Raw genomic sequence first — 19,270 nt, 5'->3', positions numbered from 1 at the left:
CCCTAGTTTCAGCTCTTCCATCTAGTACAGAAAAATTTCAGGTATTCAGTGGTGCTTCATTAAGAGGACTGAGGTGTGTGTTAATGTAGCACGGTAGAATTATAGCTTATGCTTCCAAACAATTACAACGACATGAGAAGAACTATCCGACATAAGATCTGGAACTTGGTATAATTTTTGCTTTGAAGATTTGGAGATACTATTTATACAATGTCAGGTATGAGATTTTTACCGATCATTAGAGTTTAAAATATATATTCACTCATAAAAATTTGAATCTGAGGCAAAGGAGATGGCTTGTACTATGATCTGACTATTTAGTATCAGGCTGATAAGGCTAATGTTGTGGCGGACACTTTCAACAGAAAATTTTTAGACTAGTCCAACCAGTCCATACTGAACCAGCTTTACGAACATTAGAGGCGGAACCCTCCGTCTCCTGCATGCCTATCAAACCGCCAATTCAAAAAGAACAGTTTTGGATAGATTTTTATGAAGTTTAGGAAGGAAATTGAATGTAGGGACTATTTAGATATTTCCTTTTGAATTGTATGTATTAAATAGTTTGTTTTTCTAGGGTTATGACAACTTGAATTTGGCTAAAATTTGAGATATCTTAGATTTAGATTTTTTTTTTTTTTTGACTCTAGGGATATCTAGAGATTTGGGAGAGGTAGATTCTTCTCTCGAATAGAGGATCTATTGTATCTTGCTATTTTTCATTTCCCTTTCATCAAATAATACAAATTGTCTACTATTTTCGTGGTTTTGTATGAATTTTTGTGGAGAATTCTAACTGTTTTTCGAAGATTGATAGGAAATACTTGATATCTACAAGTTTTTCCTATCAGTACCTTAACTATATTAATATGTTTGCTCCTTAATTTCATCACATCGTATGTCAAAATTCTATCATATTCCTTCTTATATTGCATATTCGGATGAACCTCAACATCATCAGTGGATAATCTCTTCTCAGAATCAGATAACCACTTAAATAAAATACATTAAATACATTGTGTATATCTAACAAATGCTTAGGTAACATAACCTATAAGCAGAAATTACTAATCCTCTCAATAATCTCAAGTTCAACGTACCTTGGACTTGGCTTACTGATTCTTCCAAATCTGTTGATACCTCTATTAGGGCTGATTTTGAGATAAACAAAATTGCTAACCTGAAATTTCATCAGCCTGTGTTTTTAATTGTAATACTTCTTTTGCTTATCAGGTACATATCTCAACATTTCTGCACTCAAATGAATCTTTGTTGTAGTGTCGTCCACAAAAGCCGACTCTATCACCTTTTTATCTCCCACATCTATCAAAGTCAAAGAAGTGATGCACTTCTACCGTATGGAGCTTCGTAAGGATTCATGCCTATGCTTGATTGATAAATGTTGTTATATGCAAACTCTATCTGTGGGATATGATCCTCCCAACTACTCATAAAATTTAGAACACTAAGTCTCAGAGGATCCTCCAATATCTGAATCTATTTGATGATGAAAAGTTGTATTGAAGTGCAATTTTGTATCCAGTCCCTACTGAATACCTCTCCATAACCTGGAAGTAAATCGGCCATTATGATTAGATACAATCATCTAAGGCACACCTTGTAATCTGATAGTATCTTGACGTATATCTGTCCCATTCTATCTACTAGATTAGTCTGTCAAATCAGAATGAAATGCATAGGCTTCGTTAGTCGATCAACAACAACCCTAATAAGATCATATCCCTGTATTGACCTAAAAAAACTCATTACAAAATTTATAGTAACGTCTTTCTAATTTCATTCTCGAATGGGTAATGGCTGTAAAAAATCATTTGGTTGTAAAAAATCATTTGGTTGTAAAAAATCATTTGGTTGTCGATATTATACTTTCACTAACTGATAGGCTTCACATTTTGTTATAAAATATGTTACATCTTTTTTCAATCCAGGCTATCAAAATATAGCTTTCTAATCACTGCACATTTTGTTCCTTCCTGGATGAATAGCGTAGCCTGAATGGTGAGCCTCATGCAGAATTTCTTACCTTAAATATCAAAAAATAGGAACCCATAACCTATCCTTACAGAATATAATACTAGAATCTACACTCGTAATTTAGATTTCTTACTATATCTAATTTAATCAATCAACCTAGATATTTGACATCTAACTTTTGCGTTTCTTGAATTCTTTATTGCTAAGAAGAATAAATAATTATTTGAGCTAATATACCAGAATCTCAATCTGAAGAAGAAATCACTTCCAACTATAATCTCTCCATATCTCATATCAAGGACTTATCAGAAGTAAAATGAAGAAATAAAATTCTAGAAGATTTCTTATAGGAAACACTTGTAGATCTCAAGTATTTCCTACCACTCTTTGGAAAACAGCTAGAATTCTCCACAAAATCGTCACAAAACTACGAAAAGTAGATAATTTGTATTATTTGATGAAAGGGAAACGGAAAATAGTAAGATGCAATCGTTCCTCCATTCGAGAGGAGGATCTATCTCTTCCAAATCTCTAGACACCGCTAGAGCCCAAAAGAAAACATAAATCTAAGAGATCTCTAATTTCAGCGAAACTCAAGATGCCCTAACCCTAGGAAAACAAACTATATAATGCATACAATTTAAAGGAAATATCTAAACAGTCTCTACATTCAATTTCTCTCCTAAAATTCATCAAAAATCCTTCCAAAATGCTCTTTTTGAATTGGCATTTTGATTGGCATGCATGATGCGGAGGGTTCCGCCTATATTATTCGTAAGCCGGTCCGGTATGAACCGGCTGTACCACGCTAACAATACTCGCCTTCAAAAGATCTACCTTGTCCACAAGGTGGAAAGATGACACCCTTTATTCCTTCTTCATCACAAACGGTAAGAAACTGAAAAATTCAGTCCTTACACCTTTGCCCTGGCATATACCTCTCTTCACATCTGAAAGAGAGCCCATTCGCCCTTTTCTCCTCTAATTCCATTTCTATGAGCTTCTTGAAGTTGTCCCCCGATCTTACTCCTATAGTTTTCTCCTTCGAAGTCTCTCGAAGAGTACCCAGTGGCGGCTCCTTGGGTGCCAAAAAGGTGGTGGTCCTTCTGTTTGGACCGAGTTGTTGCCTCTTGTATCTCTCTCAAGATGACTCTAATCCTTTACCAATTGAGCTAGCTTTATAGTCTCTCCCAAATCACGAGGACTCATTACACCAACTGCTGCCCGGATCTTTGGCGCCAGTCCCTTCATGAAACTTCCCTCTAGCATTGTCTCAGGAAGACGGTCCACTCGACTTGCAAGGTACTCGAATCTCTTCCAGTACTCCATCATTGAACCATCATATGTCAAGGCGAAGAACTGCTCGTAGAAGTCTCCTCCCCTGTTAGTTTGGAAAAGTTCCAACATGCAATCCTTAAACTCCCTCCAAGTCCTTATTGATCGCCTCGGATCCCTCCATTCGTATCATGCTAAGGCTTTCCCTTCCAAGCACATGCCGACTGCCATCAGCTTCTTCTCCATCAAATCTATTGACAGTAAAGTATGTTTCCATCCTATAGATCCACCCATATGCATCCTCTCCCTCAAAGATGAGCACCTTCAGTTTCCTCACCCTCAGATCGCCTCCATTGCCTCTGTTCCCTTCATAATTTCCCCTTTCTCAAGAGGTAGTTCCCCCCAAGTGTCCCAATCATCTCTTCTACATTCATACCCCAGCCTTTCATCAAATTCCCAAATTCTTCTCTCAAATTCAACACACCTTGGATCATTACAAACCCTTCCCTTTTCAAATTCAGCCCCCCTTTTGTCATAATTACCCATTTCCCGTTCCAATATCGCCTCTCTCCTCTCCAAATCAACATATCTTCGTTCTTTCCCTACCTCCTTACACCTCTCCTCGTACCCTCTGCCTGACTCTTTCCTATGAACAGGCTCTATGAGAGGTATTCTCTCTTCTCTCTTTCGAGTCTCCACCTCCTGATCTTCCATTTCCCTGATTGGCTTAGTGTTTTCCCATCTCCCTAGCTGTCGGTGCCTTCCCCTCCCTCCGACAGATATTAAGGTTTGTCCCTCGAGCACTTTCTTCAATAGCTCCCCCATGATGGAAAAAATCTCATTCATCTTCTTGTGGATGGCTGAAATGTCTTTCTTTAAATCTGAAACTTGAGTTTATAGATATGAAATTTCATATTTCATTTGTCCGATCTCCGTTTCAAGGCGTTCCTCCAACGCATCCAGTTTCTTGGCCGCCATTAATACCCGGATCTTTGTAGACTCAAAAATCTGGAATTCGACCCTTGAAAATAACAAATAGCCCATTTTCCGGCTGAAAAACAACAGCTAATTTTTACCGGGAAAAAATCCCAAAACAGTCTCAAAATCTACTATGATACCAACTTGATAAGAAACTCTTGTGGATCTCAAGTATATCCTATCAGTCTTTGAAAAGCAGCTACAATTCTCCACAAAAATTCGCACAAAACCATGAAAAAAGTATATAATTGATATTATTTGACGAAAGGTAAGAGAACAATAGCAAGATACAATCGATCCTCTATTTGAGAGGAGGATCTATCGCTAAATAATATAAATTATACCTATAACCTCATATGGAGCTTCTCAAGCCTCTTGTTGAATTAAACTATACATACATGCCTGAATTAGAGCTGGAGCAATAAAACTATTAGGCTCTTTCTGACCACCGCTGGATGACCTCACTATCATAGAACTAGAACCACAACCTGTACCATAGAACTCTCAACAAATGTGCGAAGTGGAACTGTCCTCGATTTCCTTGTTGGTCTAACATAACTCTCAAATCTGGCTTAGATCGATGATTAAATCCCGGCTATGTGCACTCCACCATCCTATGTCTAGCCTATCCACATCTAAAACACTAGCTAGTCATCCTATAGCACTAATCAAAGTGACGTCAGCCACAACTCTAACATAGGTGCCCCATTGATAAAACTCTCAGAATCAACAGCAATGCCCCTACTTAAAGGCTATCAGATAGATTGTCCGCCTTTTTTGAAAACTCCAGGTGCAAATATATTCTTCTTGCCAGAAAATCTACTACATGAAGTCTCTTCACTAATCCTCTTTCTACTAGTAGTCTACTGCTACTGAGTGGCTATCAAATCATTCTCTATCAAATAAGCTCTCTCCATAAGCTCAGAGAAATTAGAAATATGAAATAGAACTATTGGCTGTCTCTAGTTGTCTCAAAGTCCTCTCAGAAATCTATAGCACTTCTCTGCGGGAGTGCTAACCAATTGTAGAGCATATCTACCTAAAGAAGTAAACTCTTCCTCAAACTACATTACAGTATTGCTCCCCTGAACCAATCTCAAAAAAAGTCTCCTATATTTATAGATAAGCAGAAGATGGCACAAACCAAGCACAAAATATATTAGAGAACTTATCCTAGCTAATCAAAGATTTTAACCTTCTATGAAACTTTTCCTGTTGTCCCATCCACTAGCTCTCTACCTCTCCATTTAACAAAAAAATTGCTAATAATACTTTCCTCTCAGGAGGTTATATGCTACTATCAAATATTTTCTTCAGCCTTCTCAACCAGTTCTATGTTGCCCTAGCTCAACAGTGCCCTAAAACCTTGGAGGCTTCAATCTCAGAAACATCTATTGATGTCAATTTACCTCATCATATCTAACAACAAGAACTTGGCTTTGTGCCTCACCAATCATCTGGGGTATCAAACTAGCAAACTGTGAAACTATGTCAAAACTTACTGTCGGAGTCGTAGTATATACAGGAGTTGCCTTACTACCACTCTTATCTGTCATATTTAGGTCTAGCGAATCTATAAGCCATAGAATATAAAATTGAATATACATGCACATGAAACAAATAATAATAAATGCATAAACAAACTCAAAACTACGACAATTGACTTGCAGATCAATTCATATATCTCTATTTTATGATCTATTCCAAAACTATTGCTCTAATACCACAAAAACTTATCACAACCCAAGCTGACAAGACCCAGTGATGGGGACAGATCCAATCGTACTGCGTTATGACATGTAAATCCCAAGATCTAGTTTTGAAAATGTTTTAGATTTCTTCTTTTAATTAAATTTTAAAATGAATTATAGACTATAAAGCTGCTATAAACATCAAGAGTGCTGTAAATAAATTTATCGATAAGATATATTTCATTTCATCAAAATGTATCTGCAAGATCTATATTATAGTATATGGCTACTGAGCATGAAGCAGAGTAAAAGATAACAAAAGTTAGCCATGACTGTACACATCAAAACACAAAAATATAATGAACTCATATCAAATTTTAAAATTGCGAATCAACCAACTCTTCCCCTTTTTTGATCCTAAAAATCAAAAGCAAAATCACAATGAACTCAAATGGCTCAGCAGGCTACAAACACCAATCTAAACTTTTAAATTATTTATGTTATTAAATATTTCAAAATATTTAAAAGCAGTTAAATGCAGTATATTAATCACTATGTTGAGCAAAGTAAGAGAATAACAGTTATCCAAAGATTTTAATAATAAGAATACCCGAGCAGTTGAATAAATTGAAATTCATATCACAGAATAATTCATATCGTTTTTCTCTTTTCCTGAACTCAAAACTCTCAGCAGGCTACAAACACCAATCTAAAAATTCATATGACTCCCTTTTGTGTTTGCAACACCAGAACATGATTTATAACCACCAAAATATATCTTATTGGCACCATATTTTGAGTCCTAGATGTAATCTCAAAGGATTCTAATCCTTTGAATCTCCCAGCAAACTTTTGTTCATATCAAAATTGTTCAATATCACCTGATTCAATCATATAAACATATATTTCATCACATTAAATAATTAAAATATAATTGAGAACATTTTATAATTGCACAGTTTTTTATAATGATAGGTAACTAAAAACCCTAATAAGCAAAATTGCACATTTTCAATAAATAACTAAATTACTAAAGATTGTGCATAATATTATTTTAAGATTTTAATTGTACTACATTATTTTTCAGAGTTCAGATTATGTTTTATTCGATAAAAAATGTATAAATTTCAAAACCCATATTATAAATATTTCAAAAAATATTCAATTTGTTCAAAATTTCAATCTTTATAACATATAAAAAGTTGCGTAGTGAAAGTTTTACTAGTGCAAAGTTATTCTTATTTTTGGGTAATGGAAACATAAATTTAATTGAAAATTTCGATAAAGATATTGTATTTTTAAAAATTGAGATAGATACAATATTACTTACCTCGATATGTACAAATTTTTCAACTGGGCTGACTACAAAAAATGGCTCAATGACCTCCAAAATTTAGTTTTATTTTTCTCGCATCTCTTTTTTCTCTTACCTACTCTCTATGTAAGGAAAAACGAAAAGGGATGGGAAAAATGGAGTTTTAATAACATTTAATAATTGATTATGATTTTTTTTAATAAAATAATAGGAAATTATTCTAATTATTTAATTTTAAGCTTAAAATTTAAATAAATCCTTTTATATCTTCAAATTTCAGAATACAAAAACTATAAAAAAATATTTATAAATTAACTAAGCTTGTCTAAAACACTGGTGAAATCGGTTTGTAAAACAGACACTTAATAGTCCCAAAAATCACACTTGTTGGGAATCCCACTTGTACCGACAAGTGTGAATTTTTTAAGGAATTGCGCCAATGTCTAGAAATTAGGGAAAAATTAGTGAAGCTAAAGCACAACAATATCTATGTTATCGTGAAAATGGTTTGTTATTTGAACTTATAATGACTCATGAAATAATTTTTTATGTTATAGATGAAATTACTCTTTTAAAATTTAAGTGTTCTTATAGGGAGGGTGTTATTTTTTATGTTATTTGAAGGTTTGTTTGTTATGTGAGTAAGTAGTTAAATTTAGATGCTAATGAGTGAGTTTTGAGTTCTATGATTATAAATCATTTTTTGCTTTTAATATGTGAAGTTTCTAGTGTTTTGTTGAATCTAATTTATGGATTTAACTTAAAATTAATTTATTCTTGCTAAGCTGAAAGCTGTTTCTTTATTGGCTAGCCTATGAAAGATAAAGCTGGAACCATGTTAAAAATATTATATGTATGATGCCATTGTTTTATTAACTGACCCATTTGTCAAAGGGGAACCCTTCTTTTAAAGACGATGGTTGATATTTGTTTCAGATTCCTAGAATGCTTGTTATAGGAAGAATAGCCCATTTGAAGCCTCATATCTTGAATAGTTTTTAACTAATAGTTTTGTTATAATCTTGAAATTTCGTTTCACTTGGTTTCTTTTGGAGCCAGTAACTTGCACTGCATTAGCTGACAAGATTTTTCTGTATTGTTTAGCCTGTGAAAACCAAAGCTATAAACCATTAAAAAAAACTATATTTATCTTCTAATTATCTTCACCAAAACACCAATTTGTTTGTCATAGGAGAATTTATTTCGCAAATGTAGGATTTCGAATACTGGATTCCTGAAATGCTTCTGATAGGAAGTGCAAATACGCAGTTCATTTTGATGCTTTCCTAAAAGGTTTTGTTTACAATCATGAAATTTCTTTTATCTTTGGTTTTTGTTGAGTGTCTAATTCACTTGGATCACCTGGTAGACGTTTAAGTATTAAGCTAACCTTTTGGGCAAAAAAATTGTTGAAATATCTTAGATATAATTTATATATGAGGATGAACTTAAAAATGATCGTCTCTATTTTGATATTTGTCTTATATTTGAAGAGTTTATACTGTATTAGTAGTAACATAAGTTTGTTTTTTTTAACTCATCCTAATACAAAATTATATCAAGTTATCTTGCATAATTTTTTTTGTTCATTCTTCTGCTTAATCATGTTTTTTTTTTTTCAAATGCGTTCAAATTATAATCGAATTTGAAGTAATTTGAATCATTTTTTTTTTCTTTCGATGGATTTCAATAAAAAGTGTGTGAATACAAGAAAAGTAATTTGGTCCAAAATGAAGCTTTAAACAAATTTCAGATATTGTAGGACATATAAATCAAATTTTATTTCCTTTCTATTTTGCTTCACTGTAACTGTAAGGAAAACACAAGATTGCCCTTATTGTAGCAATGATTACTGTCACGCATGCGTACATAATTAGATAAATTATCCATAATGTATGCTATGTCATGCACTCATACACTGCATCAGCGTGCCATGTTCTGAGGGCATAGCATCACACAGATTAGCTCTTTAAAACCATGAAAGCGTTTTAAGTCTGATTGGAGATTAATCGAAGGAAGTTAGTGCATTGAAATGTGTCTCAGTGATTGCTAGTTTGTTTGTTTTTTTAATACTGTAGTTCGATCACTTTCAAATACTTATTATCATACCTACGCTCGTCTGCATGTGGGACTCTTATGGGGCGTTTATTATAGATGAGTGGACTAACCATACAAGTAGGCAAGCATGCGTGGCAACACTGCTTTTTAAATATATATATTTGATGTCTTTTTGTTTTTGGTTTTAAAAACAAAACAAGTTATTTTAGAAATACGAAATAAATTTTAGGAGTTCTTACATTTTTAATGAAAATTACACGGAATATTTCCCACTGTCATTGTCATCGCCATTGTTGAGCTAATGCTATTGGTAGCTGAGTCAAGGGGGGTGAGTGCTAGGCAAAGTTAGACAACATGTGTTCGCGAGCGGAGGAATTATTTTGTGTGGATATCAGACGGTTTAGAGATCAATTAGAGTGTGCCACGTCACCCAGTACATAGTGGTAACAATTACTGGTATGAAGCAAAAAAATGACGAGATATGTTTTGGTTGGTCTTTGGACGCCGTCTAGGTCCACCCATAATATTTTTTTCTCGCAAACGAATGACATTGCTTCTTCAAAAGTGGCAAATTGTTGGATGAGGCTTTTTGGATCCTAATGGGATTTCTTTATGGTTCCTTGGGAATCTCTTGTTTATAGATAAACACTAAAATTTAAGTGTTTTTGTTAAATTACACAAAGTCATTCGATTCAACTTTTAACAATTTAGAGAAATTGTAAGTCTGTACTGCAACACTGTCATATGTCTTCATAGAAAAAAATTGGCCCAAAGGACATTAGAAAATAAGAAGATTTGGACCGCTCACAAATGTCTCAATCAAAATAGATACGTTATCAGCCAAGCTGGAATGATTTGAGACGGAACTGAAACATTGCTCACATGATATAACAATTGATTTTACTATTTCAACAGCTTTGGGCATTAAGCCTTACCATGATTCGTTCAATTACCCCCCTGAAATTATAATAATTATGAGTTGCCAAATCATAGATTTACAGGCTGGGGGTGGCAAGAACTGATTGCTGTGCCCAGCCGACAAGTTGGCTTGCCATTTTGGAAGATAAATGGATCTGATGTGAGAGATACGGTCTAATAAAAAACTAACGACAAGCCCATGTCTAGTATCTGACTACAGAGTGTCCTCCTCTTTATTACATCCTTCTCTAGCTTCAAACCATTGGAGAATAGCTGCTCTCTCTCTCTCTCTCTCTCTCTCTCTCTCTCTCTCTCTCTCTCTCTGTATGTGGGTCTCAAATTCAATGAAAACCTTCCAAAATACATGGCGTCTTAAATGTTCTTACAGCCACGAGAATAGTGATGGGCAGTTCACTCACATGCAACGGTTGTCTCTCTTGTATTAGTGATGAAGAGTCTGGTCCAAGTTTAGGTGATGTATTAGTTATCATTAATGAAATCATGTACTTGAATTTTTGGAATGTAGATATAGCTGAAGCTTTGGTGAGGGATTTATTGTGGTGATTTTTAGCAAGCCAACAAAAGTACACCTATGTACTATTGTCTTCTCATGAAAATACTCCTTTGATTTCAAGCAATATCAGCCAGTTCAAATCTTCAGGGCCTGATAAAGCTTGATTTCTCAAATATTTAAGCTCTGTGTGGTTTGATAGAATTGAAAGAGGGTAGAAAAAAATTAATTGTTTGGATCTCTCCTATGTTGTAAATTGCAAGCCTACTCTTATAAGAGAAAACTAATAAATACAATGCATAGAAATATCCAGCCAAATGAAAAACTTAGAACAGTATAGTAATTGCAAGAACAATCAGTAGAAAAATGGTAGCAAGAACATACTGGAAATGCATGGCTCGGTATAGTGGGTGTCTATATCTGTAGGGAGAAAAAGAGACTTCATTTTATTGAAGCCATTGCTCTGCCAATTACATGATCTGTAAGCTTTTTCACTGTTGTTGTTCATATAGATATGACTTGCAATCCTTCTTGATCCAACCCAAGCACTTTAATGGAGGAAGAAGATGGTGAAGCACACTCATAGTTTTTCCATGCACTGAGCGGTAAAGAAGGAAAAAGAAGAAACCAACAATAGCCCTTAATTTTTCACTCTTGGCTCTCAAACATTAATGGTAGCCTTGCTCCATATCTCTTATCTCTCTCAATCATGAAACAATAAGTGTTGCAAAGATGAGGATGCTCAGGTGGATGAGTTGATTTACCCTTGGAGATAGGATACGAAATGAGCATATACATGAAAATGTTGGAGTTGATCCAGTGGAAGATAAAATTAGAGAGAGTCACCACATTGGCCTTCCGATGACCCGGTTAGGAAAGTGGAGGTATTATATTTGAATTATATTAAAGTAGAGGTAGACCTAAAAAGACTTTGTTATACAATATTATAAATGATCTTTCATTTTTAGATTTAAGCAATAATTTGACTTTTAAAATGATACAATGGAGAAAAAATGATTCCCCGACCTCACGTAGTGGAACAAAGGCTTCATATTGTTGTTGTTATTGTAATCATGAAACAATTAAGGAAGAAACCCCTCGAACACCACCCTTACATGTGTGCCTCCCAACATCCAACAAAAGAAAGAATGCACACAGTAACTCTCACAATTGTTAATAGCCATTCTCCTACCTCTCAATTTCTTTATTGTTCAAACCCTTCTTATGTATTTTCTCGCCCAATCTCCTATTCCTCTTTGCCCAATGTAGCTACCTACAAGGAAATAAAAGAAGAGCTAAAAAATAAAGTTGCAACAACAAATGCCATATAAAGGAAGATTAAACATCATGAAAGCAAAATAGCTATATATCAAGAAATAGCAAATGAAAAGTTAAACAATCAGAATCTGATCCACATCAAACTAACAATCTTCACCTTAGATCATTATTTTTGACCAAATAAATCTCTTTAAATCTTGGTATCACTTTAACAAAGGTTTCTCCCAATTTGAAGAAAAATGTAGTTTTGGAATTCAATTTTGAACACTTTCTTACTATTTCTTAAAGTAGTTTTTAAGTACAAAAAATTTAATTTTTGTACTAAAAAGTTGCTTTTAGAAGCAGTAATAAAGTCGTTCCAAACGAAGTCTTAGTTAACATATATTTATTATTTTCATCAATATTAATTATTTGAACCCTTTTTTAGTAAGATTTTTCTCTGATAATGCGTAATCTTATGTCAATGTATTTTGCTATATGATGTAATATCTAGTTCTTCTTAAGTTGTATGACACTTTGACAATTAGAGTAGATTATAATTTTCATTCTTCTACTCTTAAGCTCTTTTAATATTTTAATTTCACCCACAAATCTTACTTTATAGCACACCAATAGCCATGTTTTCCTCCTCTATAGATAACAAGGCAAAAACAAAATAAATATTTTCCTTCCAACTCATAGAATTCCTACATACATAGAAAGTATAGCTTTTCATGAATTTTTTTCTATCTAAAGCTTTGTTTGGGGCAGCTTTCTTATTGCTTCTTAAAGCAGTTTTCTAGTACAAAATTTTAATTTTTGTATTAGAGAGTTGCTTTAAGATGCAATAAGAAAGTCTTTCCAAATGAAGCCTAAATCTCTAGTTCCTTCTGGGTAAAACAAATCAATACCAATTGACCCTTTTAAGCATCGAAAGATCCACTTAATATCCTTCTAATGTTCTCTTTTAAGATTAGTCATTTATATAATACTTGTTTGTATATGCTATATTTGGTATGATACAAATTATAAAGTTTATTAGTCTACTTACTGCGCCAAGATACGTAAATTCTTCACTTTAAAGATATATAATTTTGCATTTATATCATTTCTTTGAGGATGATTCCTAACTTAACAACATAATTTAATTGAATATGCTTAGGTGGATTTGTAACAAGTTAGCTATTGGTAGTCTTGGTCCATACATAATTGTAAATCTAAATGGATAGTTCTTATGGCATAGGCTTTCTTTAGTAAGCAATCTTATAATCTAAGGGAATAGGATCCCTTTCAAAGACTGATTAATCCAATTTCTCCTCTTAAACATGACATTTGACTTTAATAATTTGATTCTCATAAGCATTTTCTATGAGTTGAGATAAAATTTATTAGTCCTACTTTAGTGGACCTTTTTCTTTTTTCATTTTTTTTAATTATAAAATCTCTTATATAAAAAGAATATTCTCATATTGTCTTTTTTTCCCATTAAAAATAAGCTTCAAGTTTTTCAAACTTTTAAAGAAGTAAACATATACCATCCAAATTGCCTAGAGGTTTTACTCCCTTATTTTATCACAAGATCTACTTCATTTAGAAAAGAGAAAAATCTTGATCAAGCACTCTTTTTTGTTAGTTGAAAGCAATGTTGCCCAAATAAGTGAAATTAGCCTAAACATAAGGTTGAAACATTCACTTGCATTGAATCAATTAGCTAATATGACTCATTGGACAAGATCATAGCTCTCCTATGGTATGGGAGAGCTAAACTAAAGATTGAGGAAAAGAGAATATCATATCAGAGGATAATCATCATTAGTGTTATCCCGACTATTTATGATTAGCATATTAAATTAAAGTTAGGCCACTTAGGATTCAAGAATTTAATATTATTAAATACTTTGTTTACCTTTATATGTCTATATATTAGCCATTCAAAATAATACAGATAAAAATATATTTAAAAAGAATTAGCTTAGAGTACAATATATTTTTTTTGAATTATAAATATTTCTTTCTAATTAAAAGACATCTATTTTACATTATAAGATGATAATCAACAAAGTAGTAAATAGTTTTTTATAAGATAAAATATTTTCTTTTATTATGAAAAATAGTCTTCAAGAAATCTCTTATATTTGTTGCTTATTTCAATTCAAAATATATCGACCTGTTATTTTTTGTTATAATATTACAAATCAGTGTGTGTTTTTATTGAAGTTTTAGCTCTTGATTTGACCTCGACCAAGTTAATTCGATCAAATTGGCTTAGGAGTAAGGCCATCTAACAATTGTAATCACCTTAGAAAACTTATTTTTGTGCTCATCAACTTTTGGTACTTCAAGAAAGAAAATTTATCTCAATCTCCTTTAATCAATGCTCAACTCTCAAGACTTTTAGTTTTATTGCCACCTCTGAGGGATATTTTGTCCAACATTTATAGTGCATTCCACTACCTTAATGCTCTGTTTGGCCACCCCCTTTTGCTTGGGCCATTCTTAGTGGTTTCTCTTCAACGTTACTTTCAAATCATGTTGTCAAGCTTTTTATCAGCCTTAAATGATTTTATCTATGATGATTAAACAAACCAAAAACCAAGTTATTCAAACTTATCAACCAAATATTTATAAAAGCTTTCAAAATTTTGAGATAAGTTAATCTAATGATCATGAACAAATTCAAATCTAAATGACTTACATGCAGCTTGTCAAGCCTATCGGTTCATTTGTAGCCATAATTTCCATCACTAGGATACTTGCAACAATAATTTTTTGTCTATTTGATATTAAGAGGTTTTGAGTTCGAATCTTATAGCATGATTAGAAGAAATTAAAAGAGAAAATTGAGACTCAAATCCATGTGGATAAAGAAGAAAGATGAAAGAGGGAAGCCGAGCATTAATTCAAACAAGTTTGCAATGTATCCATTTTCAATATCATAGAATGAGGATAGTGACTGTAAGAGGTAGAACAAGTGGTAATTGGCACCACACAGGCAGCAGGCTTAATCTTAAAATAAAGGTTTGGTAAATCAAATCAGCAACGCGTCCACGCCTGCTTCATATCTTCAGAGTTACAGTAGAAGCAGGGGGAGGTTACAACTTGTGACCTGGATAATACTGTAACCGGCCTTTAAACTTCAAAAAAAAAAAAAAAAATCAAAGAAAACTCTTAATGATATCGTCCAATTCAAGAGGTTTCTGTTTTTTGCATTCTTGTAATTGACGCAGAGACTAGCATTGAGATCCGGCGCGACAGGAAAGAACTCCGGCGCCGGAGGTGATGGATGCCACCATGGAAGAAGACTTGGCGCCAAGGCTTGATGCTCTTGAATAGCTCGCAGATGCCCCAGCGCCGGAGGGAGTGAAGAAGGCTCCGTTGAGAAGAAGATCCCCCTCTGACCTCCAATTCCACCCCTTCCAAATGTTTTGATTTGTTTCAACCCTCTTCGTCACCTGAACATGCAAGCAGGCTCCTTTGATAAAAAAAAGCTCGGATTTTTCGCTTAATTTGATCGAATTTTATTTACCTCTTTGGCAAATGGGTTAGTCGGAGCGAGATATCGATTGCCCTGGCTGTTGATGGTGGGATCTGCGCTTCCACCAATTGCATACATCTCCCAGTGAGTGTAATCATTGTTGACCACATGGAAGTAGCCATGCCTGCATCTGAGAAAGCTCTGCTTGATGAGCTCTGAATTCATATTTCTTTCAGTGAAAGATAGTATTCAAAGTTACCTTGGCATTCGCTGAATAAGACCCTCTCCAAAATGATTAAAAGCTATGGTAACCTGCATCGCCTTGTCTCTGTCGTAGGAATCGCTGTGGCCCAGAAGCATCACCTGCATCCACAGAAGGTACTGCTCATTCCTGTTTCATTGGTCCCTTCAATAAGCTACGGGAAATTTACCTCATTGTGGTGTGTGAAGTAATTGTTGGAGATGGTAATGGCCGTCGACCCCATGATAGCGTCCACGAGTCCGTCGGCGCAGTTGGAGAGCGAGCAGTGATCAACCCAAATATGGCTCGAGCTGAAGATGGAAACCCCATCTCCATCAGCCATGGTTCTCCAACCATAATGCGAAGGTGAGCTTCGCACCATGGCGTTTCCGGTGGGCTTGCAGTCATGGATATGAAGCCCGTGGATGATAATATTGGTCACAAACTGTATGGTTATGCAGGCTCCGTTGGCGATGTGGACATTGACGCCACGGCCGTCGATGGTCTTGAAGCTGTTCATGATGAGCTCCTCCTTCAGAGTAATCACCATGTCGCGCTTGAACACGATCCAGAGCGGCTCATCCTGGATCACGGCATGACGGAGAGTCCCTGGCCGGGGGTTCACTGCATCATCGTCGCTTGGGTCGGAGACGACGTAGTAGCGTCCGTCGCGGCCTCCGATGGCGTTGCGACCGAAACCAATGCCACAATCGGCGAGCCGCTTGCGCTCTGTCTGCCAGTTAGGATCGCAGCGCCAACAGTCATCGATGGGGTTTCCGGTGCCGCATGACAGGAAAGCCAGGTTGCGCCTCGTCGTGCTTGCGTTGATCGCCCTGTTTCCAAATTTTCCACATTTTAATTCAAGGCATAAGCTGCACTGGAATTACGGACACATTGTTACTGAGAAAAAGCAGAGCATGTGATCCATAAATTCGAAGCACATGAAAAATGGATCGGGCGAGATGGAGGGCCATTGGAGGCAATAACTGCAACAGATGCAATAAATGGAAAGTGTGGGGTGGTACAACTCATGTGAATGGGAGCATTCTCAGCGCACAAGAGGAAAGGGAGCAAAGGGCGGGACAGGGGTCGAGGTTCTGAGAAAAAGCCCAAGAAAGGGTAAAGATGCAGAGAAAGAAGGCAACTAAATACTGCGAGCCATTAATGGAGAGAACGTGATAGTATAGGTAAAGATTCGACAAGAAAGAATTAAAGGAACCAATGGGAGGAAAACGGATCCAAAGATCCCAGTGAAAACAGGGAAGGCTCTGCTTCCAAAGTCGAGTCCGACAACGGTGCAGAGCAAACGACCTCCGAGAACAGAAAAGGCATGCCGAAAGCTATAAGATATCAGTTTTTTTTTTTTTTCAAAATTCAATCAGATTATTATGAACTATATAAAGCTCAAAAATTATATGGGGAACAAGAGAGATAGAGAGGGAGATTACTTACATGTGAACCTCAGAGGCAACCTTCTCTGGATCGTCGACAGCCCCGATCACCGGCCCCAGTTCAGACCTGCAAGACAATGAGAAGAAAATTAAAAAATTTCCAAATTTTATCCAAATAATTTAATAATTTACTAAAAATTTTATCCAAAAAGTAAAGTTTAATAAGGGAAATCTGAAAAAGAAGTTGCAGTTCCTCGGGCATTGCCTGGATATTAGTAGTAGAATACTTAGCTCGAGGTGGTCGGTTTCAATCGGAGAGAGAAAAAAAGGGGGGAAACTAGATTGACTGGTGGGTCTCAGGGAGTGAAAAAGAGCATTGATTTGACGGTCAATGGAGAGGGGAGATTTGATATTACTTAATTTCTTTATTTTCATGCCTAGCTTTTTTTTTCTTTCATTTCATTCATAATTTTTCTGCCTTGAAGAAAGCGAGTTCAAAGAACAAATTGAACAAAGCGGGAATGGCGTAACCAGATCTGAAGTGCAGATCACACCGGAGACGAAAATAATGGGAATAAACGAAGATCTGAAACAGAGAGTTCTTGTGGTAACTGAACTGACCTCGCTGTGGTAGAAAAATTTGCGCTCTCTGCCTTCTCGATTAAACTCCGCCTAGCTGCTCCAGTAGTCCTGTAAGGATATTATAGTGCTTAATTTAGCTCGAATTTAACAGATCAGTTCCTCTTTGCTCCAGCATTTGCTTCGGAAGACAAGAGAGTAAATTTATAACTTCCAACTATAATGAGCTGAAGAACAACTTGAAGAAATGAAAAAAAAAATAATGCGAATCGACGAGGAATCCAACCAATTTCTCTCGACTTTCACAAACACCCATAGAACAGCTTACATATGCAACAAACCCCAACATGACTCTCTTCTTCACTGCTTAACCCAAACGAAATTCAAATTAAACCCCCAATTTGCTCACACAGCCTATACCTTTCTTGCCATCAAAGAAGAAGAACACATCTCTGAACAAAACCGTTTAAATCCGGGAACCAAGATTCAAAATAAAATTAAACCCCCCAAAAAAAGAAGCCAGAATGAAATTGAAAAGGGCAATGCACCTGGCAGCAGAGATCTTTCCTCCGGCACCAATCCACCCCAGGCCACCTGCGAGAAGCACAAGAAAGCCCATAACACACAGAGGCAGAAACTTCAAGTTCTTCGCCATTGCAGGCACCTCGACTTCCACTTCTCCCTCTCAGTCTCTTACCTGTGCTTGCGAAGAAAATATAAAGAGAGGGAAAAGGGGAACCAGGAGGAGCAAGAGCGAACGAAAAAAGACGCACTTGCTCTCTATGCGACGGAGAGTGGAAAAAACCTCGCTAATTTATAGAACGTTCCACTGGTCCCCACCATAACTAACCAAATGTAATACCTGCTTTAATATGATTAAAAACAATTTAAAATTGTTATATTTTTGCGCTAAGATCTCGGATTTGAAACTTACGTTGCCCATATAATATGTGTATGAGTTTATCTTAATGACTCAAATTTTAAGAGTGTCAATAAATGATCAGGTTCGAATTTGAATTCAATTCAAAAATTTTAGATTCTGATTGACCTATTTACTAAACAAATCGAGTACGAGTTTGAAATCGTAACACATATAATTGGTGAAACGAGTCTAAATGGACCCACGAACTCCTAACGATGACTTATTTAACTATTTTTTTTCATATATTTTGTTTATTTGTTAGTATGTTATTCTTATTTTTTAACAAAAATCTAAACTTTATAATTGACAAGTTACAAACTTTTATTAATCAAAGTGGGTTATCAAATTGTATTTAGGTCATCCGTATTACCGACAGGTTATATTCAAGTCCATCTTTTTTACCAAACAAGTCGAGTTCGTGTTAAATTGATTCAAATTAGATTATTTGAGTCAGACTCGAACCCGGTGCATTAACTTATTTGACACTCTTATTTGTAAGGGGGAAATGAATGATGTATTTCATACTTATTTTTTAAATATATTTTTATTTTTTGCTTAATTAATTGCTTTTATATTCTTATTTGTTTTTTTCATATCAAATATATTAACTTTTTAAAAGTGTGAAACGTAAATTTAATTAATTACAATACAAACTTTACTTACT

The 19,270-nt window shown here is 35.1% G+C and overlaps 1 protein-coding gene across 1 annotated transcript; it reads right to left on the bottom strand.

The window, feature by feature from the left end:
• Positions 1–14,893: 14,893 nt before the first annotated feature.
• On the bottom strand, positions 14,894–18,462 carry LOC110097156 (probable pectate lyase 8). The gene is made up of 7 exons (XM_020823405.2): positions 18,233–18,462; positions 17,727–17,795; positions 17,167–17,232; positions 15,905–16,547; positions 15,733–15,836; positions 15,525–15,663; positions 14,894–15,450 (listed from the first exon to the last, which is right to left on the bottom strand). Exons 1-7 carry the CDS (start codon positions 18,337–18,339, stop codon positions 15,229–15,231), a joined length of 1,350 nt encoding a protein of 449 aa, XP_020679064.1. The 5' UTR covers positions 18,340–18,462; the 3' UTR covers positions 14,894–15,228.
• Positions 18,463–19,270: the final 808 nt, after the last annotated feature.

Source organism: Dendrobium catenatum, unplaced genomic scaffold (genome assembly GCF_001605985.2).
Source record: "Dendrobium catenatum unplaced genomic scaffold, ASM160598v2 fragScaff_scaffold_1024, whole genome shotgun sequence".
Lineage (NCBI taxonomy): Eukaryota > Viridiplantae > Streptophyta > Magnoliopsida > Asparagales > Orchidaceae > Dendrobium > Dendrobium catenatum.
Note: the sequence above shows the minus strand (reverse complement) of the source record. Positions and strands in the feature narration are given on the sequence as shown.

Excerpts from the sequence above, each read along its gene's own strand:
- LOC110097156 (XM_020823405.2), bottom strand. The coding sequence starts at position 18,339 with ATGGCGAAGAACTTGAAGTTTCTGCCTCTGTGTGTTATGGGCTTTCTT. Across the intron at positions 17,233-17,726 it reads AATTTTTCTACCACAGCGAG|GTCTGAACTGGGGCCGGTGA; the intron begins GTCAGTTCAGTT and ends ATTGTCTTGCAG. Across the intron at positions 15,664-15,732 it reads CTTATTCAGCGAATGCCAAG|ATGCAGGCATGGCTACTTCC; the intron begins GTAACTTTGAAT and ends GAGCTTTCTCAG.